At 43.3% G+C, this 17,790-nt stretch overlaps 1 protein-coding gene across 10 annotated transcripts in view; it reads left to right on the forward strand.

The window, feature by feature from the left end:
* LMBR1 (limb development membrane protein 1) overlaps positions 1-17,790 on the forward strand; it is a 104,123-nt gene that overhangs the window by 38,979 nt on the left and 47,354 nt on the right. For 6 of the 10 annotated variants that reach the window (XM_084859303.1, XM_084859304.1, XM_084859305.1 and 3 more), the window contains exons 4-5: positions 10,308-10,447; positions 12,973-13,076. In XM_084859303.1, the coding sequence (XP_084715429.1) occupies positions 10,308-10,447; positions 12,973-13,076 (244 nt within the window). Of the gene's footprint in view, positions 1-10,011; positions 10,066-10,307; positions 10,448-12,972; positions 13,077-17,790 lie in introns of all 10 variants that reach the window. The other 4 variants (XM_084859301.1, XM_084859307.1, XM_084859311.1 and 1 more) reach the window with 2 other exon arrangements.

Here is a 17,790-nt window from a genome sequence, read left to right on the forward strand (position 1 = left end):
CAAGAAACCAGAGCACTCATTGAGGATCTCCCCTTCGATGGTCAGGGACTGTTCAGTGCAAAAACTGACAATGTGCTGGACTTGGTACAAAAGGTCCATACCACAGCAGGTCAAATGGGATTCATGCCCCAACTGGCACTCAGGTTCCAACCTTCCACTACCAGGTACCAACGTCAACAACCTGGTCTGCGCAGCAGCTGCGTCCTCAACCAATAACATCGGGAAAGTCTTTCTCAAGTTGGAAATGTTGTGGCTATTACTACAAAACTGACAGCAGAAACAAGTGGTGACTTTGACTTGGTCCCCCTTCCTTTTCACCCCTCTGCTCATCTTTCCGTCTGTGGAACTCTTTTATCCACCTATCTTCACATACTTACCTGAGCAAAAAGATGTGATCTGGTTATTCTTTCCTGTGGTTGGAGGCCAGATAGTAAAGCTTCTTTCATATAATGTTCTTCTTATGCCATGGGTTTGGCTGAATTTTGGTAGATTCCTTACTAGGCACTTTTTGTTAAACGTCTAGCCCTTAGATGTGTGAAATGGTAGATCCAGCCTTCATCAGAGCAATATCCAGGTGACTGAGATTGACTCCATTCCTGCATTGATACAGAGGATCCTTGTTGCTGCTCAGAAGCCTTCTACGTAGTGCTCCTACACAAGGAAATGGGCTGTTTTCTCATCTTTCGTCCAAGGTTTTTACTCGGGCCAGTGCTCCTTGCATCATAACCTCAGTTTCTTCTTTCCCTTTTTGAGAAAGGACTCAAGTTGTCCTATTTAAGAGTTTATCTGTCTGCTCTCTCTGCTTTTCATCTTCCTGTTGAGGGTTTTTCAATCATCTTGCATCCGACAGTGAAGAGATTTCTAAAAAGGATTAGGAATCTGGCACCACCTGTTTGTTCCATGGTACCTAGCTAGAGGCTGTCTATGGTGCCGAAGGCGCTATCATCTAAGCCCTTCAAGCCCTTGGCAACCATGGACTTGTGCCTTCTCTTTTGGAAGGTTGTTTTTCTGGTGGCTGTTACGTCTGCACAACTTACTAGTGAGCACTGTATGCTCAGTGTAGACTAGACTTACCTGACCTTTCACTTGGATAAGGTGGTCATCAGGCCGGACCCTTCCTTTTTACCTAAAGTTGTATCAGAATTTCATTTAAATCAGGATATTATTCTTCCTGTGTTCTTTGCTTCTCCAACTACACCCTTGGAGTTGACTTTGCATTCACTCAATGTTCAACACACACTGGCATTTTACAAGTCGAGGACTGAGGAGTTTTGACTTTCACCTCACCTGTTTGTTTGTTACGGGGGCAAGCATAAAGGCCAGTAGCTTTCGACTCAGCACTTCGCTTCCTGGGTCATCAAGAGTATCAAGTTATATGGACTTGAACTGTCTGTCCCAGTCTGAGCTCATTCTACTTGTGTGGTAGCGACATCAGTCGCATTCGACAGGGGGGTTGCCATCCCTGAACTGTGCCACGCTACAACCTGGTTGACATCATCTACTTTTGTTAGATATTACAGATTGGATGTTTGGGCTAGAGCTGACTTTACTTTTGCTTGTGCTGTCCTTTCCTCTGTGTTGTAATAGGACACCGACCCACCTCCTTGTCAGTTAGCTTGCTACGCACCCGTATGTGTGATGCACAGAGACCATGAAAAAGAAACGCAGGTTGCTACCTCTAACTGTAGTTCTTTGAGTGGTCATCCATACATTCACAGAAGCCACCAGTAGTCCCCTCTTTGGTGTCATACTGGTGTTCAGTGTTGGGTACCGAAGCTGTTTCTTCTCCGTTCTGAGGCCACAATGTCCATCTCAAGGAACTGAGGGAATAAGCGGGAACCCGCTAGGGACATGCACACCAGGACAGTGGGGAAAGGGTTCCTGTCGAAATTCCTCAACTATAGAAGTTTTCTAAATTGAGGCTCCATGCAGGTGCAGATCCCCATATGTGTGAATGCACAGATGACCACTTGAAGAACTACAGTTACAGGTACCAACCTGTCTTTTTTATATTTCTGCAAGATTGTCCTTTGACAAATTCATAAGTTTGAAAGCTTTTCAATGGCTGCTGCATTTTTTACTCTGGTTTTCTTTGAGGAGGCTACGAGGACTAAGAACGTTGTGGTTTGTTCAAACTGGTTTTGTGTTATATTCCTGGGATTCTTTCCACTAGATTTATTGTCTTTGATCTAAAGCAGAGGGACGATTTGGTAAACGCACTCATGCAGTCTTCTTGAGGTTAATGGGATTAAACATCATAGTCATTGAATGGGGTGCATAACATTAGCTAGTCTGTAACTCCGCTGCAGCAAAGGGAGCAAAGAAGGTGTTCTTCTCTGCCTCCAGTGCATCAGTTCAGTGTCATTCGGTGGAGTTATTTCAGGTGGATAAGGGGCTATTACATTCTAGATCTGAGGAGAGTGAGGAGGAGCCCTCAGAAACTTGATGTGATTAATTTTCAAAACACTTCGCTGATAAAATTGCTCATATCTGCTCCAACTACTCTGCATTGTTGGTAGATTCAGATGAGGTAACTGAGGCAACAACTTGTCCAGTTTTGATGGATGAGATTCACTTTGTTCAGCCTGAGGATGTGGACAAGTTGTTTGGAGGAATGAGATTTGTTCATTAGATATATGTCTATCCTGGATGCCAGAGGAGGACTGGCCAATTTGGTGGTGGAGGGTGTGAACTTGTCTTTGAAAGAGGATATTATTCCAACTTGTCTAAAGGAAGCAGTTGTGTCTGCTAAAGAGGCCTTGATTGGATCCCACCACCCTTGATAACTACCAGCCAGTTCCAATCTTCCTTTTTAAAAGTAAGGTCTTAGAGCAAGTGGTGGCGGTGCAACTCCAGGGTTTCTTGGATGAAGCTGATGATTGGATGCATTCCAATCTGGGTTCAGGCCTGATTTTGGGACAGAAACAGTCTGGCTCACCTTGGTGGATGATCTGTGTTGGGAACTGAACAGGGGGAGTTCATCCTTGTTGTTCTGCTGGATCTCTTAGTGGCAGTTGATACTATTGATCATAGTATCCTTCTAGAATGTTTGGCTGATATGGTACTTTAGGATACCATTTTGTAGAAGCGCTGGTCCTGTTTAGCTGAATGTTCCCAGAAGGTAGTGCTAGGGGACTATTGCTCGGCCATGTGGCCATTGGCTTATGGGGTTCCTTGGGGCTCTGTATTGTCCCCCGTGGCTTTTAACATCTAAATGAAGCCACTGGGGGAGGTCATCTGGAGTTTTGGGGTTGGTTCTCATCACTCTGTTGATGATTACCAGCTCTAGTTCTGTTTTTCAACGGATGCCAAGGAGGCTGTGAAAGCCCTGAACTGTTGTCTGGATGAGGAGAGGGATTGGATGTGGGTGGACAAACTGAGGGACAATCCAGAAAAGATGGAGGGTTCGGTTAATAGACAAGTCAACCTGGGATTGGAGGTACAGCCTGTTCTGGATGATGTTGCACTTCTCTTGAAGGACCAGGCTCACATCTTGGGAGTGCTCTTGGACCCAGCATCACTCTTGGAGGGCCAGGTGGCTACTGTAGCCAAGAGTACCTTTGCCCAGCTTTGGCTGGTGTGCCAGTTGCATCCCTTCGTAGAGAAGGTAGATCTAGCCACAGTGATCTATGCATTTTACTTCTCCTTTTAGACAATTGTAATGCTCTGTACGTGGAGCTGCCCTTGAAAAGTGTTTGGGAACTGTTGAAATAGATGAGTGGTTGTCATTCTATCAAGCACAGTTCTTTGGTTTATTTATTTATTTCATTTCTACACCGCCCAATAGCCGAAGCTCTCTGGGTGGTTCACAAAAATTAAAACCAAACAACACACAATAAAACAATTTAAAATATATAGAACATTAAAACCACAATATAACAATACAACCACAATAAAACCTAGCAGCAGTGCAGGAGTTTAAAATACAGATTTAAAACTGCAAAGATAAAAATTTAGAAAGCTAAAATGCTAAAATGCCTGGGAAAATAAAAAGGTCTTCACCTGGCGCCGAAAGGAATACAATGTAGGCGCCAGGCGAACCTCACTAGGGAGCTCATTCCAGAGCCAGGGTGCCACAGCAGAAAAAGCCCTCCTCCTAGTAGCCACCCGCCTCACTTCCTTTGGCAGGGGCTCACGGAGAAGGGCCGCTGACGATGACCTTAAGGTCCGGGCAGGCACATATGGGAGGAGGCGATCCTTTGGGTAACCTGGCCCCAAGCCGTTAAGGGCTTTAAATGTTAACACCAGCACTTTGAATCGGGCCCGGAAATGGACTGGCAGCCAGTGCAGCTGGAAAAGTACTGGGGTAATATGAGCTCGCAGGCCAGTCCCTGTTAACAGTCTTGCTGCCCTATTTTGGACCAGCTGAAGTTTCCGGACCGTTTTCAAAGGCAGCCCCACGTATAACGCATTGCAGTAATCCAGACGAGAAGTTATCAGAGCATGGATAACTGTAGCTAGGCTATCTCTGTCCAGATAAGGGCGTAGTTGGTATACCAGCCTAAGCTGATAAAAAGTGCTCCGTGCCACTGAGTTCACCTGTGCCTCAAGTGACAGTTCTGGATCCAAGATCACCCCCAAACTACGAACCTGCTCCTTTAGGGGGAGTGAAACCCCCTCCAGAACAGGTTGGATACCACCTAACCGGGCAGAAGAACCACCCACTAACAGTACCTCCGTCTTGTCTGGATTGAGTTTCAGTTTATTGGCCCTCATCCAGTCCATTACTGTGCCCAGGCACTGGTTCAGAACAGCCACTGCCTCACCTGGTTTTGATGAGAAAGAGAGGTAGAGCTGGGTGTCATCCGCATATTGATGGCACCTCAGCCCACACCTCCGGATAACCTCCCCCAGCGGTTTCATGTAGATGTTAAACAGCATGGGGGATAAAATAGAGCCCTGTGGAACCCTATGGCACAATTGCCATGGCACAGAGCAATAATCCCCCAGCACCACCTTCTGGAATCGGCCATCCAAGTAGGAGCGGAACCACTGTAGTGCAGTGCCTCCTAACCCAGACAACCTATCCAGAAGGATACCATGGTCGATGGTATCGAAAGCCGCTGAGAGGTCCAGGAGAATCAACAGGGTCGCACTCCCCCTGTCCCTGTCCCGGCAGAGGTCATCCCAGAGGGCGACCAAGGCAGTTTCCGTTCCAAAACCAGGCCTGAAGCCCGATTGAAATGGATCTAGATAATCCATTTCATTCAAGAGTGCCTGGAGCTGTCCTACAACCACCCGCCCAAGCACCTTGCCCAGGAAGGGGATGTTGGCCACTGGCCTATAATTGTTAACATCCTCTGGGTCCAGGTTAGGCTTTTTCAGGAGTTGTCTAATTACCGCCTCTTTTAAAGCGGCAGGCACCACTCCCTCTCTCAAGGAGGAATTTACAACCTCCTGGACCCAGCCGGACAACCCCTCCTTGTTTGATTTAATAAGCCATGAAGGGCAAGGGTGAAGCACACAAGTGGTCGATTGGACTTGGCCAAGCACCTTGTCCGCATCCTCAGGCCTCAGTAACTGAAACTCATCCAATAAAACTGGACCAGACGGTGCTCTGAACGCCTCTACCAATGGAACTGCATTAATGGTGGTGTCCAATTCATGACGAATCTGAGCGACTTTATCCTCAAAGTGCCGTGCAAACTTGTCACAGCGTGCTACCGAGGGTTCCACCGTCTCTCTCCCTGGCCGAGAATGTAACAGGCCGCGAACCACTTGGAAAAGCTCCGCTGGACGACACTGAGAAGATGCAATGCTGGTGGAAAAGAACTGTCTCTTTGCCACCCTCACCGCCACAGAGTAGGCTCGATAGTGGGCTCTTACCTGTGTTCGGTCAGACTCAGCACGAGTTTTCCTCCACCTGCGTTCTAGCCGTCTCCCCTCTTGCTTCATTGCCCTCAGCTCAGGTGTATACCAAGGAGCTGGCCGGGCTCTGCTCAGAGGGAGAGGGCGCGATCGTGTCAACCGCCCGAGTCATCTCTGCATTCCACAGAGCGACCTGGGCTTCGACAGGAGCACCAGCCATACCAGCAGGAAAATCCCCCAGAGCCCTCTGGAATCCATCAGAATCCATTAATCTCCGGGGGCGGACCATTTTAATAGGTCCCCCACCCTTGCAGAGGGGAAAGGCCTCCAGGAGTCTAAACCTCAGCAGGAAGTGATCTGACCATGACAAAGGGACAGATGTTAATTCCTCCACTTTCAGATCACCATCCTCCTGCCCAGTTGAGAAAACCAGATCAAGCGTGTGTCCTTTTATATGCGTTGGGCCGATGACATGTTGGGACAGCGCCATGGTTGTCATGGTGGCCATGAAGTCCTGAGCCGCCCCGGATACAGCAGCCTCGGCATGAAAGTTGAGATCCCCCAGGACCATCATCCTGGGGGTCCTCGACACCAAGTCCGAGACCACCTCCGTCAGCTCAGGCAGGGAGTCTGATGGGCAGCGGGGTGGGCAGTACACCAACAGAATCCCTAATCTGTCCCGGGTACCCAACACAAGGTACAAACACTCAAGATCTGCACTCGAATCAGCAGGAAGCCTGGAGAGGGAGATTGAATTCCTATCGACCATGGCAACCCCCCCTCCCCGACCCTCAAGTCGGTGTTGGTGCTGCACAGAGTACCCAGGAGGGCACAGCTGGGAGAGAGTGACCCCTCCCAGTTCCCCCACCAGGTCTCAGTAATACATGCCAGGTCAGCCCCCTCATCCACAATCAGATCATGGATGAGGGAGATTTTATTTTGGGCCGACCTGGCATTCAGCAGCACCACCAGACCCGAGGGCAGACTGGTAAGGCTGCCAGGAACCATCAGGTTGGGGGAAGAACCAGAAGAGGGGACAGCTGTAAGGTGTCTAGCCCCTCTTCTCCTCAGCTGGCCTGTTAATCCCCCAATGCCATACCTCCCCCTGCCCGTGACCACAGTTATGGTGGCACCTCCCCCACCCCCTGAGTTGCCCAATAGTCCTCCCAGGCACATATTAAAATGTTAGGATATAAAATGCACAACAGTTTAAAAGAATATAAAAGATAAAAGAGATAAAAGAGAACAGCAGCTAAGAAGGAGAAGATAAAGTCCACAGTTGCCCCTTTCCCCTTGTCTTTAAAGTTGCCGCCCCCTGCTGCCGCTATTTGCTGCTGGTATTGTGGCTGCTGGTGTCTCTGGAGAGGCAGGTGGGTAGGTCTTCAGATCCTACGCGACTCCAAGTGCGACGCTAAGTGCTCCTTCCCGAGCAGCCTCTGGCAGCCCCACCTTAAGCACCTGTGGGCGGGGGCAGAAGCAGGCTCAGGATCCACCTGGTGCAGCTGCTGGCTGGTCCTCCTTCCCCAGGCTCCTTCCCGAGCAGCCTCTGGCAGCCCCGCCTTAAGTACCTGTGGGCGGGGGCAGAAGCAGGCTCAGGCTCAGGATCCACCTGGTGCAGCTGCTGGCTGGTCCTCCTTCCCCAGGCTCCTTCCCGAGCAGCCTCTGGCAGCCCCGCCTTGGTTTGTTAGAATTAATTGGTGTGTTAACAGTTTTCAGTACCTTTTTTTTTTCCCTTAAATTTAAAGAATGTAAGGAAAGTAGATGCTATCGGACAGTATCCAGTGCTGCTAGTCTGCTTACACCATTGATGTAGCTGATGCCAATTGTATGCCAGTGTGGCAAGTTTCCCTGGAAAACCCACTGCGTCAGCATACACTATTGGCATTGTGGTAGAGGCCGCTTATGCTAGCGCTATTTTATTTATTTATTACATTTCTATACCACCCAATAGCTGAAGCTATGTTGATGGTGTAAGCAGAGCAGCCGTATTAGATACCACCCAGAGTCTTCAATTTTTTTTACAACTGTTCCAATAAAATATTCTACGTAATATAACATTTAAATCACAATTAGTATCCTTTATTTCCTCCCCCCCCAGATATTTCGGGTCAAACGCTTGTGGTGTATTGGGACAAAAAAAATAACGTGGGGTACGTCTTTTTAAAGCTTTGTTTACTAAATACAAGTAAAAACATGCTGAATTAGGTCTCTGTACGGCAGGGGTAGACAACTTGTGGCCCTCATCTCTAGCCAGCATAACCAATGGTGAAGGATGATGGGAATTGTAGGCCAAAACATTTGGAGTGCCACAAGTTGACCACCCCTGTTGTAGGGCATCTAGAATATTTTCTGAACTGAGAACTGAGAACTTTCCTGTACAAATGACCCTGTACAAATTATGCAAATTAATAAAACACACACAGCCCACACCACTGCCCCAGAGAGCCCCTTGTGACCCGTGACACAGGCAAAGGCTTTCAGAGGCACTAGAGAGTTCACTGGGAAGAGATCAGGAGGCTTTACTGTATGAGTGTGAGTCTGCCCGTGGTTCTTTGCAATCATCTGCTTGGCTCTGGTATGACGATCACATGAGTGAATTCTGCTGGAATGTTAAAATCTATTTGTAATAAATATTCCTGAACAGGAGGTGATAAGAATCATTCTGTCCTTTGAAGTCCATAAGTTGTTTCCCTTCTCATATAAGGTTTGGCGGCTGGGATCCAAAGAGTTACTTCAGGTGTGCCCAATATTTTTTGACGTGCCCAGTGAGAATTTTGACTTTTGAACAAGCAGAGCTTTATGCCCATAGGGCAGGGGTGGGCAACTTCAGGTGGTCAGGGGATCAATTTCCAGTGCATGGACTCCTCCCCGCCCGGGCGCCGCACTCCCCCCCCCGGGCGCCGCACTCCCCCCCCCCCGGGCGCTGCACTCCCACGGTGCTGGGAAAAAACCCACTACAGAGACTCAAAAGGGTTATATTTAATTTGAAAACAAGCTAAATTTGGCACTCGAGCCTCTGTAGCAGTTTTCCACCAAATTTGGTAGCAAACTGCTGTCCTCCCCCCCCCCCCCAAGTCACTGAATTCCAGTAGCATGGAAGGGATGCTCGCTCAAGGCCATGGTAGTCTGCATGTTGCCCACCCCTGCTTTAAGGGAAGCTGTTAAAATTTTTCTTTTACTTTCATAACTGGCTTGCCATGTGACATATGAGCCACTGTTTGAGAAATATATGTCCAAAGCCCCCTTGTGCATGCAGAACTACTTGCACTCTTCTTTAGATCCTGGGATATGTGTATTTTCCCTTTCTGATACTCATCTGCGGAGCAAAATTTTCTGAACTTGCTCTTAGGCTGACTTAACTTTTCAGCATATAAGCAGTACTAGTGTTCTACAGCAGAGGGAGTGCTGCCATTAACCTTGACAGATTTGATTTGCTTGGATTGACTTAGCATGTTGTATGTATATTTCTTATGTAGAATTTAGTGCTACACCTTAAATATAGTTTAATATGTAGTAAAATTGTGTTTTAGATGCATAGTGGGGCTTACTAGATATCAGGCTCACAAGGTTTTAGTTTTAACCATTTTTGTAAATGCAAATGATTGTAATCTTATCATCTGAGTTCAGTGAAATTGATTGAATGTCTCCTCAAATAAGTGGAAATATGTAAGGATTAGGAGTGTGGATGAATTCTATAAATTATTTTTAATCTGTTTAAGAATAGAATTTTGTGAGGTGTAACAAAATTATATTTTAGTGTTACTAATGAACTCTAGGGTTTTTGGAAAAGGTTCAGTTTTGTTGGAACCTTTAGGACTGTGTTTCAGTCTAAATTGTGCTGGTGTATAATATCTCTCCTTAGGCCTTCAGAATACAGAAAAATGTAGTAAGGAGAAATTTTATCACTCCTTTTTTTCAATTCATATAATGGCTAAAAACCTCGTGCCTTTCCTCTTGAGGCTCAAATTTGATTTTTAAATGCTTCACAGATGGGTTGTTACATATTTGTATTGTGCGGTCGAGTTTTGCATAGTGCTTTACATATTGCAAGAGAGCGTGTCCTTGCCTTGAGCGGCATATGCTCAACACAGTGGAGACAATAGAGGAAGGTGAGGAAAGTGGAGGTAGATATAAACTTAGTTCAGTTACTTATACATATGCTTAAAATGTTGCTTTCTGTAAGTTTTTTTTTTTCCTATCTAGAAATAGTAGGATGTTCCTCCCTCCTCTCCTTCGCTTCCTTACCTATTTTAACAGGTAAGGAAAGTTTTAACAAGTAGTATTTGATGGCTCTGTGCTATGATCAGGGATCTTGTCTCCATTCTAATTTTTTAATATTAAACTTCGCATGTTGAATATAAATAATTACAAATAACATGTATTAGCTGTAATACCTGAAAAGCAATGGTAGCCTTAAAATGTGATGTTTGCATTAATTTAAAATTAGTTTCTGAACGGTTGTATTGGAAGTAACAATAATGCATCTCTTTGACTTTCAGACTGTTCTTGAGTACATTTACTCTTGCAGTTTCAGCTGGTGCCGTTCTATTACTACCTTTCTCAATAATCAGCAATGAGATCCTGCTCTCTTTTCCGCAAAGCTACTACATTCAGTGGTTAAATGGCTCTCTAATTCATGGTTAGTATTATGTAATTTAATGTTGGCACTTGAATTATAGTACAAAATTATGTTAAATATACCATCTGTGTATCACATCAGAACCACACGGGCACACAGAGTATCCTAGGGAAGATTTTTCCTTCCTGAGTAGGGAAGTTCAGTAATCCAGATGGGTATCTGCCTATCTACTTGGAATTCTCTCTTCTTCTAGGGGCTTGCCAATGCCTGAGCTTGGATATCTTTTGGAATTGGTACAAGTTTTTTTAATTCAAAGTGGCTTTTGTTGACAAGCAGTAGGATAGAATAATTATCATATGGTTCTCCACCTTGAGTCTTTGGGACAGGGTAGGCTATAAGCCCAGTTAACTAAATAAATGCATATGTGGGTTAATTTATTTTTAAACTTAAATCCTTACAATGCTGAACGGAGTTGAATGTGCTTTTCCAAAGAACCCTCAATAATCCACACTGGATTTGTAGGGTGCTGACCTACCATTCTGATTTCATTTGGGAACAAGGAAGCTAAGGAAAAGCTGCTGCCTTGTGCCAGTGATAGGAAGGTCAGAGATGTGCTGCTGTATTCCTTCCCCAGGTGTTTCAGGTATAATGCCTGATGTATGATAATATATACAAAGGTACTTTACATTACAGTGTGAAAGTAAGATTATTTTATTGGTCACGGAAGGCAGGAATTGTTCAGTTTCCTTGCCTGGAAGGTGAGAGAGCTAGTGTGGTGCACTCGTTGGATTAGGAGTAGGGAGACCCAGGTTCAAATCCCTACTTAGCCCAACCTATCCTACATGATTGTTGTGAGGATAAAAGGGGGGGGGGTGTATCCTGTCTTAAGCTTCTTTATATCCCACTTAAGAAAATGGGATATACATGTCATAAATACCTGAGTGGCTTGTGAAGAATACTGTCTAATTATTTCCCCTGGAACCCTGGCTTATCATGATGTGTTTCTGCAGGCCAAAGCAGTAACCTTCTAAAGTGGAAAACATTAATTTTAAAACATGTAAAATACTGGGTAGATTTGGCTCAGTTTCAAAACTATGTAGAAGAAGTGAAGAATAGGTAAGAAATCAGGAATGTGAACTTCTTAAATGTGAGGATTTTGCTTTTGCTATCTCATGTGTGTCCAGCAGATGGGGATAGAATATAGTGCAAACTGCACATGCACACAACACAGAACTTGCTTTCTCTTCCCCAAAATACTGTAGGCAAGGGTGAGGCTTTATCAGACTTGGTAAATACTTAATTGCCTTTTTCTTATATTTAAATGCTTTTAAAACTCAGATTGCATCAGAGTTAGGCTGGCAAGGATACTGTGCTTGCTAATAAAACCCATCATATTTAGTAGCTTCTTTCATCGGCCATATAAGTACTTAGGGTGCGGTTGTTCTGTACACTCAGCCAACCATCACCCCATATTTTCTTCCAGTATTATACCCTCTCTTCTGGTGTTAAAGGGTTACTGGCTCTGGACTGCTTATGCTTCTTCATACACAGATGTACAAATCCTTGCAAAAGTATTTATGAACATAACAAGCACAGAAGAACAACTAGATTGTGCAAAACTGATGACATGTGCAGAACAGATTCTCAGGATGTAATTTGAATTTTTCTTATGTTCTCCTCAGAGTCCCTTCTAAAGACAAGAGGACTGAGCTTTGAAAGAATAAGACTGCATTTTCATATTGTACAACCTGCAATAATTTTTAGAGAACCAGACAACAAGTGGCATGTAACGGAGCCACTTCAGATGCCAATCTAGCTTTCAAACTAAGTAATTCAGGATTTCTAGTATCCTGAATTTTAAGTAGAGTAGTGAACATGTCAGTGATGTTACATTGATTCTTCTGGTATCATTTCCATGGAAGCCTATAATCACCAAGTGATATAGTGGTCTTTTGTAGGCAATTGAGAATAACATTTAGCACTGAACTAATTTTTGGTGGACAAACACTTCTGATATGAAAAATCGAGGTTTGCCGGGCCAGAAGTTTTATTCCGAAGTCCACCTAAACTTCGCCCTTTTCGCACCATTTTGTTCATATTCACTGCATTGGCACAGGATGGTTCTTGCTGGTTATATGATTTAGCCCAGCCTTCCCCAGCTTGGTGTCCTCCATAGGCTGTGCTGCCTGGGGATGATGGGAGTTGTGGTCCAACACATCTGGAAGGTACCAGGTTGAGGGAGGCTGGTCTAGCCAATCTGATCTTGCAAGCAACACAGTGATGTCACACCCCACACAGCCAATCAGATTTAGCTACATGACAAATGAGAAGCCAAGTCCGAGTGAAGGCAATTCAGAATGTGTGAACATCCCCCTCCCCCCGAAATGTACCCCCTTTTCACCTCTGGTAAAGTTAGATCACTAGAAATCCTTGAGTATATCGTTGTACTTGAATGAAGGTGTTGTGGAAAAGGGCTCTTTTAGAATCATCTAATGCATCAATTAGTGATAGAACACTTGTTTTATTATGCTTTAAATATTCTGCAGTCTTCACAAGTAACATATATCTTTTTTTGTTTTGTTTAGGTTTATGGAATCTTGCTTCCCTGTTTTCCAATCTTTGTTTGTTTGTATTGATGCCATTTGCTTTCTTCTTTCTGGAGTCAGAAGGCTTTGCTGGTTTAAAAAAGGTGTGTGGATATTAAATTATATGTGAATATGATACAAAAAATATTGTGATCACCCAGTAAAGCTTTATTTACACAACTATCAGCCAGCTTTTAAAATCTATTCTAAAATCATTTGATATGCGCCAAATGTTTATAGTAACTTGTTTTGGCAATAATTATATATAAGTAGACCATTAAGAAAGTAATATGTTATTAGGAAAACTTGGTCTACATTCAAGCTAGTCCTCTTATGAAGTACTTTCAATAACATTATTATTGCTATAAAATAAGTATAGTATACAAATTTTGTAGGAGAGAAACAAGTTGGACAGAATGGTATCTGTAACGTGCATTGAACATTTCTTAAATTAATGATTAAACATGGTTTATTAAATACCAAGACCATTCAGTGTTGAATGTGCCTTAACCCCAATAGCTCTTATGTGACGCGCCTGTGACCAGTACTTAACAATTTGACCAGGATTTGGCATCAGGCTCACTTTGGCTCTGCCTTCCTTGCCCAAGCATGCATTTAACTTTGCCAACTATACTACCCAGTTCTTACAGAAATCCTTCCTGTTCCACAGTTGCTATGCTTTCACATAAGATAAACCAGGTTACCTGGCTTACCCTGCTTTACTGTGAATGAGCAGCGCGCTGTTGCATGAAGCACATTCAGTCCTCCCTTTGTGTGAGCAGGTAAAACTGACCAAGACACATTAGCTTATGGTGATATTAGAGCCCAGGCTCCTAGTTTGTGGTTCCCAAACAAACCAGGATTCGTAAGCCAACAACAAACCTGGTTTTATATTGTGAGGCCCATTTTCACAGCACATAGAGTCACTCAGTTTAGTAGTCAGCCATGGCAGAATGTAAATAAGAACATATGCAAATGGTTCAAATGTGCCATTTGCTTCCCAGTGATTCTCTAAAGGCATCTATCTAATATCTGCATTGCTCTTCACAGAATTGTTAAGGAGCAGGTGGTGGGGTGTGTGAAAGTTAACGTACGGTGTCTGCACAGGAGTTTTTCTGTCCCAAAACAAGCATATTGTGTGAGTGTGCGTGCGTGTATACATTCAGGAAAAACAAATGGGAAGGCTCCAATCACAAGAAGAAAATGGGGAGGAGACCTCAAGGTGCATAGTAAAAGATTTATTAAGTCCAACGCGTTTCAAAATAAATTCTTCAGGAGCACTGTAAACATAAATATCTAACTTAATGGTAAAATTTTACACATTCCAATACAAAGAATGAGGAATGTAATAACTAAATCTTATTGAAATATTGAAATATAAACAGGAATTAAAAAAAACACACCAAAGATATCTAATCACTGGGCCAGTTTTAATGAATTAACTCACAATTTGCAGGGATGCATGGAGCGTGTGAGATGTGCATGATTCATTTCCAGTTTGCATAAACAGTTTATGAATGTCCTGTTCATAGGTTGTTACCATGATGTCTGAACCTGGACATTGTTGTTCATAGGTTAAACAACCCAGAATGAAAGTAACAACAGATCTTATTTTATTATGTAATTTTATCATTGGTTTTATATTTGTTTTTATTAGTAAATTAGTAAATATAGCTTTGGCTATAAGGCGACTCATAAATTAAATAAATGAATGAATAATGTGACCCAAACGTATCAAAAAAACCCAAACCACTCAAAACTGCACCACTAAAAAGGAGGGGAAATGGTGTACAAGTATCATACAAACGTGTGTGTAATTAGATTCAGTAAATTGAAGGAAGTATTTTTTAATAAATCTGTATTTCACTGCGTACTAAAAATGTATATAAACTTGGGCTATCCTCCAGTTATAGATATGTTAGTTGACTGGTCATGTTAGTAACTTAATTAAGTAATCAGTCTCTGGATTAAGTTTCTGTATGGGTAAAAGCAATTGCTTTGAAGCAAGAAGCATGCTCCTGTTACTTTTAGATGAACACCTATTACAGTAAGCATCATTTTAGAAGAGGCCTTTCCTCCTATTTAAGAGAAAAGGGGAATGCCTCTTAAGGTGATGCTTGCCATCTGCAGTTTTTATAAGTATGTACTTGTTTTTCAAAAAAGTTGTTTAAATGGGCTACTGCATTAATTCAGTACCTTTTCAGTCACTTTAAAGTTTAAAGTAAAGGCTACAATTCTATGAGTTCCTGTAGAGGGAGATCTGCCCTTGCAAAGCTTCCAGTTGCGGGCACAGAAACGTCTGTTCCGCATGTTGCTCCATCAGTAAAGGCAAAAAGGGGATGTTCTGGGGTTGGATCAGGGAAGTCTTCGGATTCAAAGCCTCCTGTCCCCCTGGCACACCCCAGGAACCAGGGGAAACGTACGCCAACCCTAGAGCCAATGTATTATTTTCCCCCACACAACTCCCGCCCTGCCTGCATAAACCTGGCAGAATTTTGGATTTGGTGCTTCCTCTGTCTTGGTTTCTCACTCTCCCGCCCCACAGGATCGGGCTGCCCATGAAGTTATCTAAACAGTTAATTGATTAAATGTTGCAATCCTAATGCTAAAATGAACAAGCAAAAGTAGCTGTGTTGGCCATAAGAAAAATGTCAAAATCCATATTAGTGTAATACCTTTATTGGGCCAACCAAAAGTTCACAAAAAATGTGCAAGCTTTCATGATCTCTTCGTCAGGCAAAGAGCAAGTTGGGCGGGGAGAGGGGGAAAAGGCGACAGTTGAACTCATGGTGTCTGCACGGTCACAGTCTTAAGACAGAATCTGGGAGGAAGGGTCTGCAGACATTCAAGTAAGGCTCCAGCAGATCATGTGATGGTTTCAGGTTTCACCTGGATTTGCCCTTGGGACTGCTGGGAGCAAGAAAGGCAGAAAAGGTGTATCCTCTGTTTAAAAAAATATAAAATCCAGCTGTTACCCAGAACTGTTTCCATCCTGGGTGAAGCACACAGGCTCCTTTAACAGTGGAAAAACTAGGCAGTACTTATATTATCAAAGCTGGATATAATTTTAGGTGCATTACTTGGTGAAAAAAGTCAATCAAAACTGAATTGAATAGCTTTAGGTTGTAGTTGGAAAAGCTGAACCCTCAGACAATAAAGTCCCAACTTCAGGTGGTCTAAAATCCTCTTCCTCCAGTGTAGGGTCCTGGTATTGATGGCTAAATTTGGTATTCTTCCAGTCGTACAAAAAGCAAAGGTAGTTGTGTTTGCCATAACAAAAATTCCAGATATTACTGTAATACCTTTATTGCCCATCCTCCCCTATTCGGTTTCAAGTCTGATCATTCAAACACCATGACTTCAACATCAAGTCAGCCTATTTTCCCCTCTTCCCCCTCTCCAGTCTGCTTTTTTTGGTAACATCTTGCCTGATGAAAAGATCTAGTGATCTCAAAAGTTTGTACATTTTTTGTGAACTTTTGGTTGGCCCAAAAGGTATTATACTAATAAGGATTTTGGAATAAACATTAAGGTTCTTCTCTGTTCTTTTGGTGGTGATTTCCCCTGTTCTAACATGCATCTTCCTTTAAAATGGCAAATTGTAGGGAACTGTGATGTTGCTTTCATTTGTGATTTTTAAGAATATAAAATCTGATGCCAGGATTAACTTCTAGTGTATTCTGTTCTTCCTTGGAAAGCTCAGAACACCTTACATGGGACTCAAAGGGATTTTTCATTCAGTCACTGCTCAGATCCACAGTGCTACAAAATTAGGTACTCCCATATTTTGTGGTCTCCTTAATGGAAGGCGATGAGTTCCTTTAAAGAATTCGAACTATCTAGTTCAGAGTATATGAACTGGTGTTTAATTTATTTATTGCAAGTAGTTGTATAGCAATTAAAAAAGCCATTTATCCCTCCTCCACACACACATCAATAGTTCAGAAATCCAAAATCTTGCAGACATTTTCTTTTAGGCTGACTGCTTTCTGACTTGGTCCTTTTTGCTATTTAGTGAAAGCAATTAATACCATGATAAAAAATGATTCAGTGACCAGTGAATATAGTCAGTCTTCCTGAAAGCATAATACACTTGGTAAGGTGGTTATTTTTTTAAAGGAAGCTCTTCATTGGCTGTGAGAAAACGTACAACTATGAGTTTTGGCACAAGGACTTAATTCTTTCATAGAGGTGTTGAGTAACTTGGAAGCCAGGTATCTGTGGTGATATTCATGTCAGCTCTTTGAGGAAAAGCACCACTAAGCAATGCATATATTCTGAAAGAGAATTCTAATTATAGGTAAAATATAATTCTAAAGCTGTGTCTGTTGAAAGCGTCTCAAATTTTTATCTGCAGGTGGGTCTTCAGTCTGGTTCACATGTAATAACAATTCATGTGTTGTTTAACCCATGAATTGGTGGGACTGTGCTGGAGTGCATGTGCTGCCTCCTGTGCACTTGCCTCTTCTGCTTTGCATTTACAGTCATAAGCAATCAGGAACGCCTTGGTGGTTTGATGCAGTGTGCATCACACCCTGGGTTCTTGTGGGACAAACAACCCAGAGTATCAACCCAACAACAAACCATGGGGTAAAACTGTTTCCCTGCCCTCTTGCGAATAAACTTCTTCCCCCCACTTCCAGTGCTGACTTTAAACATGATGGTTATTATCTCCACAGTAACACTGGCCTGCTATAGCATTATTATTCCTACAAGTGTAATATATTGTATAGAAAATTGTGGTATAACTTCCTACTGTAAAGCTGGTGTCGGCAATGTTTATGCCAAGTAGACTAGTATTTTCTGTACCTTTAAATA

This window comes from Heloderma suspectum, chromosome 5 (assembly GCF_057233095.1).
Source record: "Heloderma suspectum isolate Gila_16-S chromosome 5, 16-S_ref, whole genome shotgun sequence".
NCBI lineage: Eukaryota > Metazoa > Chordata > Lepidosauria > Squamata > Helodermatidae > Heloderma > Heloderma suspectum.